Raw genomic sequence first — 18,113 nt, 5'->3', positions numbered from 1 at the left:
TGGTGCCTCAGGACAAGGGCTCAGTCTCTGGGCCCCAACCCTGGGTCTCTTCCTCAGTCTGCAGAGCCTTGGGTTGTTGAGTCACTGCCCCGGGCTGGTTTGGGGGTGAGACAGGATGCGAAAGGAGAGGAAGAGAGAGACACACGGACAAAGTGGGAAAGGAGAGAGAGAGAGAAAGAGAAAATGGGAAAAGAAAGCACGCAAAAAGTTGAGCTGAATCTCAGGAGTGCTGTGATTGAGACATAGAAGCTGTGCCACTCATTAAAGAAAAGCAAACTCAGCCATCGCATTACAGCATGGATGAGTCGAACATTTCTGTATTCTCTCTTAATAAAATAAATTAAGCTGTTTTTTGTGTGTGGCCCAAGACTGATTTTGTCTATGTGTCATTGGCCCTTAATAAGAAAACAGTTTCCCACCCCTGTGATAGGGCATTCAATGTCCAAATGACCATTTGTGTAAAGTAATTTCTCCTAACTTCTGCCTTTCTTCTTTTGGTGTTGATTTGAGAGGAATGCCTGATAATTACCAACTCACTAAAACTGCCTCTGCCAAATCTACCTGATCAAAAGCTTTCATAATTTTATCAGATCTCTTCCTTTCTTTCATTGTTCTAATGAAGGAGCCCTTTTTTAAGTGCTTCCTCATTACTAAAGTCAGTCATTACTGGTGTCATCCTAGTAAATCATAGTAAATCTATACTATCTAAAAGCCCTGGCATTCAAAACTGGATACAATATTTTAACAGCAATTTATATGGTTTTACATATGATTACATAAATTATACGGCACAGAAACAAGCTATTCAGCCCAACCAGTCTATGCCAGTTTTTATGTTCTACTATAGCCTCCTCACATCTTTCTTCATCTAAATCTACCATCATAACCATCTACTCCCTTCTCCCTCAAATGCTTGTCTAGCTTCCCCTTAAAATTATCTATACTATTTAGCATTACCTCTTTTGTTTCTGCACACCTATTTAACCCTTTATGACCTTATTCATGAAGACTAGGAAACATTTTCCTTTACACATCTTCTTCCCATGTTTAAATATGTGTCTGAACCTTTACATTATATGCTTCTTTTCAAAAAAAAACATTTTACCATTCAGCAGACGTTCCTCTATTTATTCTTGCTTCCATTTTGCATCAGCTCACATTTCCATGTGTTAAAATTCATTTAACATCTATGTGACTAACCTAATAATGCAAGTCCTCTTGAAGTTGCTTTCAGTGGTATTCACAATTGATTATGCTCTCCACTTCCGTGTTGTTTGTGCCCATATGCCTAGTGCAATGGTCCCAACAATGGTTGGGTGGACCTGGGGAGGGAAATCAATGTACACATCTATCCAAACTGAAAAACATCCCGAAAGCAACACTTTGTTTTCCATTCACTAGCCAACTTGCTATGCATGCTGCTGCATTCACTTTAATGTCTTGCGCCTTAATTTCAGGAAGGTCTTCTACATTGCAACTTATAGAATGCTTTTCGAAAATCCAAATATACACAACACCCACTGCATTTCCTGTATCAATAAACTCCATTATTTCCTTAAACTACTCTATTAAATTTGTTAGAAACAATTATCTTTAACTTTTTTCATCCCTAATCAACCTCACCCTTCCTTAAAAAAATATTTTTTGCATGCCTACAAAATTGTTTATAATTTCCCTCCATGTTCTCCGAATGTTATTTCTTTTCTCCATTTTAAATCCTGGAATTATGCTTATGCTCTGAACACTCCACAATGCAACAAATCCCTCATACAAGGTTTACACCATGTTCTTTAGAATTTCAAAAATATGGCATGAACTTTAAATTTAAAAAAATTAATGCCCTTCCAAACAGAGAATTTTTGGGAGGAACGGGAGGGCTTTCAGAACTTGACAGCTCTGCCAATATCCCATTATAGTATGTCATCTCTCAGTCTGCTTCTTTAGTTTACATTACCAAGATAAATGGTTTCTTTCTGCTGATTATTCATCACAGAAATTACCTGCACCATCTCCTCTCTCACAGCTGTGTGTATATAGAACCATTGAACAGCATAGCATAGTAGGAAGTCAATTGGCCCATTATGCCAGTCCTGTTTCTTTGGTAGAGCTCTCCAGTTAGACCCATTGTCCTGCTTTTGCCAAATATCTTATATCTGTTTCCTCTGGTTACTGACTCTTTTCCCACTGGAAACAGTTTCGCTTTATTATATACTTCTTCAATACACAAGTCCTTGTTTTAAAATACTATCAGGAGAACCGATAAAACCATGCTCTTCTTGTGCATTAAACACTTTCACAAGACAGTCTACTTCCAGATTTCATGAAAAAAAGTCCTACTTTGTGTGGTAATACTGGCACAAATCTCCCTGCTCAAGTTCCATGAATTGGAGCCATCTTGGAATAAAATAACATTTATTTGAGCTTCCTAGTTGCATGAGGCAGAGATTGCATTGACTGCAGCTGTTGAAGTATTTAGTTACATATGCTCCCAATGCCAGCTGTTGATTTCAGTACACACAATCATTTTGAGTATTATATACAAAGGAGGACATTCATTTTGTGAAACAAAATATACAATGATAAAATAGTTCCTCTCATTTACAAAGATTATTATTCTGGGTTTTTTCACTACTATCAAACATGTTTATTGTAAAAATATTACATTCTTCAAGAGACAATTAGATGTTTTAATGGGGGATTTTAGGTTTTAATGAAAAGATGACATAGATGGGCTGAAAAGCCTCCCTCTTTTGTCCTTATCTTTGTGATGTACAGTGGGGCAAGTGGAAGAGACTGTGAAAATAATACTAATATACATAGAATAAATAAAAGAATGGTGACCATACTCCATCAAGGTGATTAGATTGCTCTTACAGTTTATGACTGACACTTTAATCCAAAAATCAAATTACAGTCTTGAACGTACTCCAACGTATCCATCCCTTTCATTATATGTACTGTGAAGTTCATGGGGTCATCTGATTAAATTTTGTGTCAATTTTTCCCCCATATTGGCTGTTATGTCAACTGTTCACGACTAGGACACATAGTCATTGATGCACAACTACATTCATGTTGAAAGATTGATGACTACAATATAATTTACCCTTATCAGGTTTGTCCATAAGATTAGCCCGTCAAAACAATTTTAAGTTTCAAAGCAGGCTTGAAAATATCCCTTATGGATACTGGTTTATGAGAAGGCTGCGGCACTCTGCATTGCAATGAAAAGTTGAAAAATGTCATCAAAGTAATAGCTAGCAGGCTTGGTGTTTTTAATGACCTCTGTCACAGTATGTGTAGTACAAAATAATGATGACTCGCCCAATAACTTAGTGGTTAAATGCATCATCCATTGTTATTTACATACAGATTGAGAAACTTGAGTTACAATCTTTTGTCAGAGCACAGTTAGCTGACCTCAGCTGTGGAAGTAAGAGGAACTATACTTGGTGTCAGTGCTAAAATGCAGGTCACAATTTTCCTTCCTGATCACTATCAATTAACCCCTGCAGGAAAGTGTGTAACTCTGGATGCCACAGAAAAACAGGTTTCTATATTGTGGGGGCCAAATCCTAACAACCGTTCATTCTTCATGTGCTATCCAGACAAACAAGTAAGGAACTGCATTTAAACAAAAGTTAGCACTGTCAAGTGAGGATGCCCAAAAAGGGAAGAAAACTGGAAAAATGTAAAATTACCGATAGTTAACTTTTAGTTATATTGGCTTTTTAGGATAATATATCTTAGCAGGTATATGTACTTCAGCTATGGGATTGCCAAAAAATGCTTGATCATAATGAAATGATAATCAACGTGCACAATTTCAAATGTAGGTCAAAGATTCAATATTTAAGTGCTGAACAGAAAGCCTAGAGTGCAATAAAGAGCAAAAAACAAAAGGATTAAAGAAAAAGTAAGGCTTTTTTATATAAAGCGTAACACAATTGGGCATACTTAGAAGATCCTCAAAATTATGTTCATCACAGATGCATGATTGGGACCTACTTTGGCATGTTACGAAAGTATAATAATTTTTATAATATTTTTCTGGTTTGTTGTAAAGTAGGTTTATGGATGTGAGTGTAGATGGTTCTGTCTGTGTGATTTAATTACATTTGGAGTCAGGTAGACTGCAAGCTTGAAATTATCAAAAGATGCTAGGTGTAGAAATGAACTTGAAATGCAAATGAGTAAACATGGGTGCTGGCTTAGCATGTAAGGTGTGAAGGAAATTTGCATTTTTAGATAAGTGAAGGGATTTCAAAGGGATGTTAGTCTGTCTACAACTAGCCAGGTAAGCAAGGCTAAGCAGTGTGTTTATTTTTCCCAAAGGTTACTGACAACATTGGCAACATTAAAGTTTTTATATTATGGGAAAGTACATTTCCAAACATATCAAGCAATGGAATTTACATATTAAAGTGAGAGAAACATATATAAAGGAGAATGAAAGGCTATGTTGGGCTCTTTGTAAGATCTAACAGGAATGTGTGAAACAGCCTTGAAGAAACGTCCAGCCATTTGTGCATAAGTCTGCTGTATCCAGTAACTAAAATTGGAGGAAACCATTTGGAATTCCACTGTCAAGTGGAGACTGTGTTAACTTGCTGGCCTTGTTTTAAATCTAAAATCTATTTTGGACTGTTGCCTTAAAGAGGGTGTGTAACTGGGAGTCAGGTTAGTTAGGAATTTTAGGAGCTGTTATAGTATTAAATAATTGTAGTCTTGTGTATGTGCTTGAAATCTTTTATTTTGTTAATAAATACTTTAATTTAATTTTTAAAATCTCTAAAGGTCTTAGTGGACTCATTACTTCTAAATTCAGTGTACACAACTTCTCGTAATAAACACAAATTACAAAACCATTGTGATAGGGTGTCCAAGTTCCCTTGTGGATTTGGTCCGCCTGGCACACATCATCTGCCACCTCATAACAGGACTAAACAAAGCCCAGGAGATAGGGTTGCCAACACTGGCTGGACATATTCCAGGAGACATCAGCAGAAGTGACCTCATGGGAAGCGGCAAAAGTGATTTCACGGCACAGACTAGTTGGGCCAAATGGCCTCTTTCTATGCTGTATATTTTATATAGTTCAATGTAACACATGTGAGGTTGACAGCTACAAAGATACAGCGGAAAGTGGCTACAGGGCTGTGCTCCATCGAGCTTTTCTGTCAAGCAGGTCACCTGGTCTCAACTCACATCAGCTGTTTCTGTCAACTGTGAACACTGGTTCAGTGTGACACTAAGTGAGAGGGAATGAGCCTGTCTCCACTAAATTCTGTTACTGAATCTGTCAAATCCTTCCCCAGGCAGTTGCTCTCGGGGGACAGAAATCCACAGTGCAGAACAGTCCGTCTGGTCACCACCAATTCAATCCGACACTAATGAATAACAATAACAACACTAATTAATCACAATACCAGCATCCAGCCAGTCTCAGCTGAGCCTAATCTTGGCTCATAATCAGTGCCCTTTCCTCCAGTTCTGCAGCCCAAGTGGGCATCGCCTCAATTGATTGGAGCACTGATCATGTGGCCTGCAGGCCACTCAGATATTTCTGTCAAGTGGCCTCCGCCGATGCCAAGTCGAGCATTTCCGTGGGTGGGGGAGCAGGTTCCTGGCGTAGGGAAGGTCAACTGGTACCTGAACGCAGGCTGTGATTGGCTGACAGCTGGTCCCTAACGTAAGGAAGGTCAAGTAGTACCCAAGCACAAGCTGTGATTGGCTAATAATTTGTCCTGGGCATCTGGAGGGTCAGGTGGTATCCAAGCACAGGCTGGGACTGGCTATTGTACAGTCCTGGCCGCCATTGCCGGGAGCTTTGTTTGGGCACCAGGAGATTGAGACCGATTCCAGGAAACTCCCAGCCATCCCGGAAGGGTTGGCAACCCTAGCAGAAGAGCTCAAGCTGCAAGCAATTAAGGAATAGTGAGTGCCACATTGCCAACATGCAGATGAACTTCTGAAAGGAGTTAATGCAGAAGTAGTATACAACTGCATAGTAATTTTAAATATTTTAGGGAGACTGTAAACATTTAATATGTTGGTTGTCTAACAGATGTTATTTATATGGGAATATATATTCAACCAGATCAAAAATGTGGCAATTCATCTTTTACTGCCAAAGAAAGTACAACCTTGTATTTTTGCACCGCCTTTCACATCCTCAGGATGTTCCCAAAATGCTGCACAAACATTTAATCCTTTCAAATGTGATCACCACTGTTTTGTAGGCAAATGCAACATTCAATTTGCAAACAGCAGGATCCCAGCAATGGATGATTAACCATATAACCTGTTTCTGATAGGGTTGGTTGAAGGATAAATGTTAACCAGAATTCAGGAAACTCCCTTTTTTCTTCTTCAAATTTTGCCATGGGATTTTTTTACATCTATTTTAAAAGCCAGAAGAGGCCTTGGTTTAATATCCCATCTGAAAAATAGCACTTCTGACGATGCAGTACTCCTCAAATATCAACCTAGCATCAGTGCTTAAGCTCCTAAGTGAGGCTTGAACCCATGATGTTCTGAATCAGTAGCGTGAGTGCTACCACTGAGGTAGGTTTACACTTCATGTACCACTTTACAGATTTAACAACAATGATTTGCATTTGTATCGCACCTTATATAGTAGAAAATCTCAAGGAGCTTCAATTTGACAACATTGCACATGCTATCCATCTAGTAATAGAGCTATATATGTATTAGCCCAAATTGTGAGGGTCACCTGACTATTTGATGTCCAGAGATGTTTCACAGTCAAGCCTGGTTCTGTTCTCATCCCATTTTCACACATATATCTACATTGCAGTTAGGGTCACATAATAATGAGTGGAAACCCTGACTGATTTTTGCCCATCCCAAGACCACTGAACCCAATTGCAGGACTCTGATCATATCACTTCCATGGCTGAAATCATTTAATTCAGAAAGAGAAGGCCATAAACCTGTTAACTACATCTGTTTTATCCAGAATTACATCACATTTACCCACTGAGTCACTAGGGGGAGCCTGCAATCAAGACTAAAAAAAAACCACAAAGTAATTTCTATAAAAATCTGCAACTTCTATATTACAGCACATTTGCATAAAATTTTACCAAAATTATTATTCATTACGAATCTCAATAACCTGATAGAACTTACAGATGGACTGAAAAGTTTACGTATTGTGCTGTCCAAATACAATAATTTCCACAATTCCTCAGATCATTAGGCAGTATAAATAGATTTATTCAATTCTGTACCTTGGTAGCGCTTGATTCTTGGCACAAGATTCCATAAATAGGCTTTGTAAATGGATGAGCAACATCTAGTAGCAAGAACTAAGTACTATAATACCGTAATATAATCTATAATTTCAATGAAATGCTGGACCATTGTTTTATTCTACTATTTAATTTCAACTGGTAGTGCCATTTTCAAAAAAAATGCAGTGAATATTTACCCTCTTGGCAAGTTACCATGTGTGCTCCTTATCATTATAAAGAGGATAAAGTTATGTGAAAAACATACCTTTTTTGTGCCTGTTTTGATTGCAGAAATCCTTTCCTGAGGATGAAAATAACCAGTTTATATATATATATAGGATAGTGTGAAACGTAAAAGGACATTGACAAGTCCTGAAGCAGTCTATGTCCAAATGTAGCAAGACCTGGACAATATCCAGGCTTGGGCTGACATGTGGCAAGTAACATTTGCACCAAACAAATATCAGGCAATGACAATCTCCAACAAGAGAGAATCTAACTATCGCCCCCTAACATTCAATGACATTACCATCACTGAACCTTCATAACATTTAAGAAGTATTTGCGATGCCATGGCTTATAAGGCTATGGGCCTAGTGCTGGAAAATGGGATTAGAATAGTTAGGTACTTGTTTGACCGGCACAGACTCGATGGGCCGAAGAGCCTTTTTCTGTGCTGTAGACCTCTATGACTCTATGAATCCCCCACTATCAACATCCTGGGGATTACCATTGACCAGAAACTAAACTGGACTAGCCATAGAAATACTGTGGCTACATGTGCAGGTCAGGAGCTAGGTATCCTATGATGAGTAATTCACCTCCTCACTTCCCAAAGCCTGTCCACTATCTACAAGGCACAAGTCAGGAGAATGATGGAATATTCCCCACTTGCCTGGATGAGCGCAGCCCACAAAACTCAAGAAGCTTGACACCGTCCAGGACAAAGTAGCCCGCTTGATTGGCACATCCACAAACATTCACTCCCCCCACCACCGGCACACAATAGCAACGGAGTGCAGCATCTGCAAGGTGCACTCCAGGAATTCACCAAGGCTCCCTAGACAGCACCTTCCAAACCCATGATCACTACCATCTAGAAGAACAAGGGCAGAAGAGAGATGGGAACACCACCACCTGGAACTTCCTCTCCAAGTCACTCACCATCCTGATTTGGATAAATGATTAGATATATCACTGTTCCTTCTCTGTTGCTGGGTCAAAATCCTGGAACCCCCTTCCTAACAGCACTGTGGGCGTACCTACACCATATGAACTCCAGTGGTTCAAGAAGGCAGCTCACCACCATCTTCTCAAGGGCAACTAGGGATGGGCAATAAATGCTGGCCCAGCCAACGAGGCCCACATCCCATGAATGAATAAAAAAATGGTTGGTGGAATGGGCAGACAAGTGGCAGAGGAAATTTAATGCAGAGAAGTGTGATTAATTGGTGAAGTGGTAGGATGAACAGGGAGAAACAATATAAAACAAAGGGTACAATTCTGAAGAAGGTGCAGGAGCAGAGGGACCTGGGGATATATGTGCACAAATCATTGAAGATGGCAGGGCAGGTTGAGAGAGCAGGTAATAAAGCATATGGGATCCTAGACTTAATAAATAAGGGCATAAGGAAGTTATGATACACCTGTACAAAATGCTGGTTCATTCTCAACTGGGGTATTGCGAATGGTTCCAAGGATGAGGGACTTCAGTTATGAAGATAAATTGGAGAAACTGAGGCTGTTTTCCTTCGAGAAGGGAAGGTTGAGTGGAGATTTGATAGAGGTTTTTTTTTAATTCAGGCTACAGGATTCTTGTTTGTAAGAAGTGAATGTTAGCCCTATCAGAGTTACTTTGTTACAGTACTTCACCAGAAGCAGCTTTGACAGATCCAACATCCACAAATACAAAATGGCAGAGACTCAAACCTGTGCTGAGTTTGTGTCATAGAGTAGCACCACTAGTTATGCAAGGCTGAATCAGTGGCTTTAGCAATTGTTAGTATGGCTGTTGTCAGCATCCACCAGGTAAGCAGTATCTTTTGACAATATTATATCAAATAGATCCCCACTTGTACTGGTAATTCAAATTAAAGTGTAAAGAGACATACCCCCAAATTGCTGGGCTGTGAGTAAGGCACAAAGAATTAGGGAAGAACATTAGGGACACTGATCTTCAAAAAACATCCGAGAACCTCTGATTCAAGTTTGTAAGCCTGGATTTTGTGATTAGCAGCAAAGAGGCAGCAATTGCCACTAACCTCAAAGAAAGCTTCCCACAAAGATCTGTGGTGACGATTTCACCTTTCATGACATTAATTTAATTCTGGAGCCAGCTATAGGGGATCCCTAGCATCTAGCAACAGTGATATTATCAAGCAAACTAACCAGCCAATCAGATTGAAGAATTCCCACAGACAGCAAACCAGGAAGTAACAAGCAGGTTTTATTAGTTTTTTTAATATAAATTAACAGGAACATAGAAACTAGGAGCAGGAGTAGGCTATTCGGCCCTTCGACTCTACTCCGCCATTCAATATGATCATGGCTGATCCTCTATCTCAACGCCATATTCCCGCTTTTTCTCCATACCCCTTGATGCCCCTAATATCCAAAAATTCATCAATTTCTTTCTTGAGTCTACTCAGCGACCCAGCCTCCACAGCCTTCTGTGGTAGAGAATTCCACAGGTTGACCACCCTCCAAGTGAAGAAAGTTTTCCTCATCTCAGTCCTAAATGGCCTGCCCCGTATTCTGAGACAGTGGCCCCTGGTTCTTGACTCCCCAGCCAGGGGAAACATTCTCCCTGCATTTGGTCTGTCTAGCCCTGTTAGAATTGTATATGTTTCAATCAGATCCCCTCTCATTCTTCTAAACTCTAGTGAATACAGGCCCAGTCAAACCAATCTCTCCTCATACAACAGTCCTGCCATCCCCGGTATCAGCCTAGTGAACCTTCACTACACTCCCTCCATGTTTAATTTCTGCTCCTATGTCTTATGGTCTTATATCCTTTCTTAGGTAGGGAGACCAAAACTGCACGCAATACTCCAGGTGTGGTCTCACCAAGGCCCTGTATAACTGCAGTAAGGCATCCCTACTTCTTAAGTCAAATCCTCTTGCAATGAAGGCCAACATACCATATATGCCTTCCTAATTGCTTGCTGCACCTGCCTATTTACTTTCATTGACTGATATACAAGGACACCCAGATCCCTTTGTACATCCACATTTCCCAATATATCACCGTTTAAATAATACTCTGCCTTTCTGTTTTTCACACCAAAACGTATGACTTCACATTTATCCACGTAATGCTGCATCTGCCATGTGTTTGCCGACACACACAACTTGTCAAACTGCTGTTACCCTTGCTACTCTGATCTCTGGATACTACTGTAAGGGAATGTGGAACTCATTACGTGAAAGGTGTTAGCAACTTGTCTCTCATTAATGACTAATTTCAAACATCATCCCCTTGGGTTGTTGTGATGCTTGGAGCGGATAGATTTCTGCATGTTTCACATTTCTCCCTATATATCTTGGGTCGTCCCAGTTTGAAAAGTTAAAAGTGAAACGTGGGGAGAAGGCAGGAGAATGGGGTTGAGAAACTTATCAGCCATGATGGAATGGGGGAGCAGACTCGATGGGCCGAATGGCCTAATTTCTGCTCCTATGTCTTATGGCCTGATATGTGGCATAATGGTGGATATTGTGCAGGCAAGGTGGCTTGGCATGAAGGTAGATTAAACTTCCTTTACAGTTTGGGGGAGATCATGCCCATTGTCGGCAATTTGTAGACAGCCGTTCACTGCCCTGTTCAAGGGAATCCTATCTGCATTTGCTAGGAATCATTTCAAATGCAGGTTACCCTGAGGATATAGAAACTAGTGCATTACCTAACTGCGAGAAAACAATAGTTAACTGAAAGAACTTCAAAGACAATGAAAGATGTCAAAACTATTGGCATACAAAGTAAGAGCAAAATCTGATCCTCATTACTGGCGCTGCCCAAATGAAGAGGAACTTTGCAATGGGTTGCAACCCTCAAGACAGCAAAGCAGACATGGCTCCTCTACACGCGCGTCTCTTTTGCTTTGCAGCACAACATTTAGACAGAGCACCCTTTTGGAATGATTCCTTTTTTTTTTAAAACCCCACCAGGGGCATAATTATCCCTATGTCCTCTTAACATCTGCAACTGCAGCTTCTCAACGAGCTCACTCACCTCTTTGCAAATAAAAAAACCTGACAGCGTCCCTTCCTTAATCGACGCCCCCAAAACTGTCAATAGTACGACGCTAACTTGCCAGTAGAGAGAGGGAGGGAAAAAAAAAGGGTGCTCGGGAACGTGATCAGCGGGTCGGACTTTAGGCTCTGCAAAGTGGAATCAGAACGGGTCTCTTTTTTTGAATCCCTAACGGTCGAGGGTTCCACGGAACGGCCGTTGCCCGCACAACGTTCCATTTCAGGCACGCGCGCCCGACAGCCGGGGTCCTGCACGGCAAAGACCGGACGAAGGAAGATGGCGGGACCCACAAGCCGTCAGGTGTTGTCCTTATACAGGGTGATGTTGAAAGAGAGCAAGAAGTTTTCCAGTTACAATTATAGGTAAAAACGCGTTTTTTCTCCTTTTCCCCGTCAAGGAATGTTGTTGTCAGCTACCGTAAACTTTTCATCAAGTTGAAGTGACTCCCTTTTCTCTTTCTCTCTCTCCTCCCCCCCCCCCCCCCCCCCCGGTCTTGCGCAAACAACTTGCATTTATTTGATTAACCCATTTTGACCTAAGAAAGCTTCTGATCAAGCGCAAAATAATACTTCTGACCCAAAGATGTTAGGAACGGCGAGGTGGGCTTTAAAAGGGGTGGGTGGACGATACACCAAATGCCGGGGAGAGAGGGTGGTTTTCGGGCTGGATGCGGTTACAGAAATAAGGAGGGGTGAGGCCATGTAGGAATTTCAACCCAAGAATGCGAATGAACGTGTTTGAGGACAGGGCGTCAAAAAAAGAAAGACAGCCAATGAACTGCAGTCACTGTTTTAATGTGGGAATGTAGATCAGCACGGACAGGAGTGATGGTTGACTGGGACTTGCTCTGGAATAGGATACAGGCGTTACAGTTTACATGCATTAATACTTATAGAGCATGGAAAACAGGAGACCAGGCAAGCGAACATCAAAAGAGTTGAGTCACCCAGTCATGCCATCTTTCATTACATGAATGAGTTATTCGGCAGCATGTGGATTGCAACAGGTAATAAATAGCAAGATGGAAGGTAGCAGTCTTCATAGAAAGATATGGCATCAGTAGTTCAGCTTGGGGTCAAACCTCGTTTAGCCTAATAATGGCTGGTAGAGAGAGCGAGAAGCTCAGCGACAAGGGTGGTGTTTCGGCCGGGGGCTAAAATGATTACTTCCATCCTTAATGTTTAACTGGAGGCAATTGTGACTCACCCAAGATGGGATGTCGCGCAAGCAGTCTGATAGCAATGAGTTAGTGGAGAGGCATTAAATGAGTGTTGTTTGCCTGTATGTGGGTCTGTCTCCATGTCTTTGGGTGACATCACCCAAGGAGCAACATGCAGGGGCTTAAGGGAGATCCTTGAGGGACGCTGAAGGAAACCTGTGGGGTTAGGAACAGAGGCAATTACTCGAGGGGCTTCAGCTACCAATGTAATGCTAAGAGTGAAACGAACGGGGGACAATACCTGGACAACAGAAAACAGATGTTGGAGGAAGATGGTGTGGTTATTTGTGTGAAAGGCTGTGAAGAGAATTAGGAGAGAAAATGAACCACAGGCAAAGAATATAGCATTTATGACTTTGATTAGGGCAATTTTAATAGTGTGACAGGCCTGATCGGAAGGATGCAGCAATACAATGTTGGAAAGATGGATGTGACTTAAGTAGGTAATAATATGTTCAAGGACTTCGGAGAGGAAAAGGAGGTTTGAAATTGGGTGATAATTTGTAAGGACAGGGTTTGAGGAAACTTTTCTAAGAGAGGGTGATAACAACAGCTTTTTAAGGGAAGGGTATAGTTTCTGGGAAGGAAACCATTTACAATGTATTGGCCAGGAAGTGCAGTTGAATGATCAGTTTAGTGGTTATTGGGGTCAAGGGAGATAAGGTGGATCTTACAGAGAAGTTGATCTTGGAGAGGGCACAAGATGAGATGGGAGAGAAATTAGAGAATGACTCAAGATTAGGACTATGGCAGGAAGGAGCCTGGAGGGTAATTTACTTAATAGACAAGTGGAGAAGGGGATAAACAGCAGAGCAGCTGAATAGTTGGTGGATAAAAGCAAAATACTGCAGATGCTAGAAATCTGAAACAAAAACAAAAATTGCTGGAAAAACTCATCAGGTCTGACAGCATCTGTGGAGAGAAAGACAGAGTTAATGTTTCGAGTCCGTATGAGTCTTCTTCAGAACTCCACTCCACTTCTTCAGAACTTCAGAATAGTTGGTGGGTTCCTCATATCACTTTGAATTATTTGGTAGTGGAAACATGAAGCCACATTGTTGAGGGTAATGGTTATCTTTGTTATCTGGAATTGTGTATGCCAAAACTACTCACCGCTTCCAGAGGATGTGTCCAGTCAGATCTGGCTATGAATGGCTAAACCAGCTGTGCACCAGATTTACTGACAACTGCATACCTTGATCTTGAGGGAGCCAAGATGGATGACCATGACAGGAGAGATTAAAGGTTTACTGAGGTCAAAGGCAAGGTGAGGGAGCTTTTGAGCAGATAGACAGCAACAGGAATAATGTGCCAAATGAATAACCAAATGAAAGGTTAGGATGCTAACAGGATAAGGGTACTGGATTTAATAATGTAAACGCATGAAGCTCACTCGTGGATAGTGGTTTTTTAAAAAAATCTTGCTTGTGCCACTGACTTCCAAAACATGATTTTCCCGCTTGCTGTTGGCATTTGGAAATTGACATTTGTCTGCATTGCTGCAGGTTCCACAAGCAAAATAAAAAATTCAGTTTCCTGTTAAGGTCGCAAGAAAGGGCCCTAAGTTTCTCACGCATTGCTGAATAGTACCCACTAGTTACTTGAAACCATTTAATATATAGATGCCTCACCTGCCTAGGTGAAAAGGCAAATCAGACAACAACAACTTACAAACATACGTACATACGAATTAGGAGCAGGAGTAGGCCACTCAGCCCCTCAAGCCTGCTCTGCCATTCAATAAGATCATGGCTGATCTGATTGTAACCTCAACCCCACATTCCTGCCAACCCCGATAATCTTTCATCCCCTTGTTAATTAAGAATCTGTCTAGCTCTATCTTAAAGATATTCAAAGAGACTGCTCCACTGTCTTTTGAGGAAGAGAATTCCAAAGACACTCTACCCTCGGAGAGAAAGAATTTCTCCCCATCTCTGTCTTAAATGAACGACCCCTTATTTTTAAACAGTGACCCCTAGTTCTAGATTCTCCCACAAGAGGGAACATCCTCTCCACATCCACCCTGTCAAGACCTCTCAGGGTCTTAGAAGGTTTCAATCAAGCCACCTCTTACTCTTCTAAATTCCAGTGGAAAGAAGCCTAACCTGTCCAACCTTTCCTCATAAGACAACCTGCCCATTCCTGGTATTAGTCTAGTAAACCTTCTCTACACTGCTAATACATTTACATCTTTCCTTAAATAAGGAGACCAACACTGTACACAGTACTTCACATGTGGTCTCATCGGTGTCCTGTACAACTGACGCATAATCTCCCTACTTTTGTAATCAATTCCCCTCTCAAATGATAATATTCTATTAGCTTTCCTGATTACTTGTACCTACATACTAGCCTTTTGTGATTCATGTACTAGGACACCCAGTTCCCTCTGAATCTGAGCTCTGCAATCTCTCACCATTTAGCTAATAAGCTTCTTTTTTATTCTTCCTGCCAAAATGTACAATTTCACATTTGTCCACATCATACTCCATTTGCCAAACTTTTGCCCACTCAATTAACCTATCTATGTCAACTTTGTAGCCTCCTTATGTCCTCTTCACAATTTATTTTCCTACCTATCTTTGTATCTTCAGCAAATGTAGCAACTATTCCTTCAATCCCTTCATCCAAATCATTTATATAAATTGTAAAAAGTTGAGGCCACAGCACTGATCCTTGTGGCACACCACTCATCACACCCTACCAACCAGAAAAAGACCCATTTATGCCAACTCTCTGCTTCCTTTTAGCTAGCCAATCTTCTATCAATGCAAATATGTTACCCCCTTCACTATGAGCTTTTATTTTCCACAATAACCTTTGATGTGGCACTTTATCAAATGCCTTCTGGAAGTCGAAATCCACCACTTCCCCTTTATCCACAGAACATGTGACTCCTTCAAAGAACTCCAATAAATTGGTTAAGCATGATTTCCCTTTCACAAAACCATGTTGACTCTGTCTGATTGCTTTAAATTTTTCTAAGTGCCCTGCTATAACATTTTTAATAATAGCTTCTAACATTTTCCCTATGACAGATGTTAGGCTAACTGGCCTGTAGTTTCCTGTTTTCTGTCTCCCTCTCTTTTTGAATAAAGGAGTTACATTTACTATTTTCCAATGTAATGGAGCCTTCCCCAAATCTAGGGAGCTTTGGAAAATTAAAACCATTGCATCAACTATCTCACTAGCCTCTTCTTCTGGGGTGAAGTCCATCCAGATCTGGGGATTTGTCAGCCCGCAGCCCCAACAATTTGTTCAATACCAATTCATTGGTGACTGTAATTTTCCTGAGTTCTTCCCTCCCTTCCATTTCCTGACTTAGCTATTTCCGGGATGTTACTTGTGTCCTCTATAGTGAAGACTGAAGCAAAATACCTGTTTAATTCACCTGCTATCTCCTTACTTTCCATTATCAATTCCCTAGATGCACTTTCTATAGGACCAACGCTCACTTTGTTAACTCTTTTCTTGTTTAATTATCTATAGAAACTCATACTATCCATCTTTATATTACTAGTTAGCTTTCTTTCGTACTCTAATTTTCTCTCCTTATTAACCTTCTTATCATTCTATGCTGTTCTTTAAATTCTTTCCAACCTTCTGACCTGCCACCCGTCTTTGCGTAATTATATGCTTTTTCTTTAAGTTTGACACTGTCTTTAACTTTTTTTGTTAACCACGGATTGTGGGCCCTCCCCTTGGAGTTTTTCTTTATCATTGGAATGTATATATGCTGTGTATTCTGAAATATCCCTTTAAATGTCTGCCACTAAACCTCTATTGAGCTATCCCTTAACCTCATTTGCCAGTTCACTTTAACTAGCTCTGCTTTCATGCCCTCATAATTGTCCTTTTTAAGTTTAAAATACTAGTCTTGGATGCAGTCATTTCTCCCTCAAATGAATATAAAATTCAATCATATTATGATCGCTGATATCTAGGGTTACCTTCACTACGATGTTATCAATTAATCCGACCTCATTGCTCAATACCAGGTCTAGTATAACCTGCTCTCTGGTTGGCTGCAGAAAGTGCTGTTCTAAGAAACTATCCTGAAAACATTCTGTGAACTCCTCAGCTATGCTGCCTTTGCCCATCTGATTTCTCGCTGTATCTTTCTGACAAGCTCGCATTATCTCTTCTTTTATACCCTGTCCTACCATGTAGTTATAATTAGGGAGCCTGTACACCACTCCCACAAGTGACTTTTTGCCTTTATACTTTCTCATCTCAACCCAAACTGCTTATACATCCTGGTTTCCTGAACTTAGGTTACCCCCCTCTAATGTGCTAATACTGTCATTAATTGACTGAACCACCCCACCACCTTTTCCTAACTTCCTGTCCTTCCTAAATGTCACAAACCCTTCAATATTCAGGTCCCAATCTATGTCATCCTGTAGCCATGTCTCTGTAATGGCTATCAGATTGTACTTATTTTTACTTGCGCTATCAGTTCATCTGTTTTGTTTCGAATGCTATGTACGTTTAGATACAGAGCTTTTAGTTTTGTCCTTTTATTAATTTTGTAGCAGCTATCCTTATCTGCTGATTTAACAAGGAGCCTCAGATTAAGGTGTCACACATTTAGGACTGAGATGAGAAATTTCTTTACTCAAATGGTTGTGAATTTTTGTAATACTCTGCCCATACAGCTGTACATGCTCAGTCATTTACTGTGTTCAGGGCAGACATTGAGATTTTTGGATATTAAGGGATTCGAGAGATATGGGAATAATGCAGAAAGATGCAGTGGAGGTAGAAGATTAGTCACCATCTTATTAAATGGCGAAGCAGGGCAGAATGGCCTGCTCCTAATCTTATTTCTTATGATTTTATGTTCTTAACATCGAAAATGTCCCAGGGATCTGCACAGGAGTGTTATCAAATAAAAAAATGATGCTATGCCACATAATGAGAGACTAGGACAGGTCACCAAATGCTTAATCAAACTGTTAGGTTTTAAGAAACATCTTGAAGAAGGAGAGGGAGGTAGAGAGGCAGAAAGAGATTTAATGAGGGTATTCCAAAGCTTGAAGCCGAGGTAGCTGAAGGTATGACCATCAATGGTAGAGCAATGAAAATTGGAGGTACACGAGGCCAGCACTGGCAGAGCACAAAGATCTTAATTGTAGAGCTGGAGAAGATTACAGAGATAGAACAGGAGAGGCCATGGAGGGATTTCAATACAATTATGAGATTTTAAAAATTGAAATGTTGCTGGACAGGAAGCCAGGTATGTCGGTAAGCTCAGTGAGGGTGATCGGAGCTTGTTGCAAGTTAGGATAAGGGATGTTTGAGCTTTGGATGAGCTCAAGTTTATGGAGGATAGAAGGTAGAAGACTAGCCAGGGGAATGTTAAAATAGTCAGATCTAGGAGCAA

The 18,113-nt window shown here is 40.6% G+C and overlaps 2 protein-coding genes across 8 annotated transcripts in view; one reads left to right on the top strand and one right to left on the bottom strand.

Annotated features, from left to right (window-relative positions):
- Nucleotides 1–11,564, bottom strand: part of fars2 (phenylalanyl-tRNA synthetase 2, mitochondrial) — a 493,023-nt gene extending 481,459 nt beyond the window's left edge. Inside the window, exons 1-2 of one of the 7 annotated variants that reach the window (XM_078539571.1) lie at nucleotides 11,488–11,564; nucleotides 7,525–7,560 (exon numbers count right to left, since the gene is read on the bottom strand). Coding sequence is in view for 5 of the 7 variants with exons in the window: in XM_078539574.1 (XP_078395700.1) it covers nucleotides 7,525–7,560; nucleotides 8,081–8,239 (195 nt within the window). In the remaining 2 variants the exon portion in view is untranslated. Of the gene's footprint in view, nucleotides 1–7,524; nucleotides 7,564–8,080; nucleotides 9,117–11,487 lie in introns of those variants that run through there. The other 6 variants (XM_078539574.1, XM_078539568.1, XM_078539567.1 and 3 more) reach the window with 6 other exon arrangements.
- A 12-nt stretch (nucleotides 11,565–11,576) lies between these two features.
- The window catches only part of LOC144679178 (LYR motif-containing protein 4-like), a 231,589-nt gene continuing 225,052 nt past the window's right edge, over nucleotides 11,577–18,113 (top strand). Inside the window, exon 1 of the mRNA XM_078539576.1 lies at nucleotides 11,577–11,870. Coding sequence (XP_078395702.1) covers nucleotides 11,785–11,870 — 86 coding nt within the window. The 5' untranslated portion in view covers nucleotides 11,577–11,784. The remainder of the gene's footprint in view (nucleotides 11,871–18,113) is intronic.

This window comes from Cetorhinus maximus, chromosome 3 (genome assembly GCF_964194155.1).
Source record: "Cetorhinus maximus chromosome 3, sCetMax3.hap1.1, whole genome shotgun sequence".
NCBI classification, from domain to species: Eukaryota; Metazoa; Chordata; class Chondrichthyes; order Lamniformes; family Cetorhinidae; genus Cetorhinus; species Cetorhinus maximus.
This window is presented reverse-complemented; position numbering and strand designations above follow the sequence as displayed.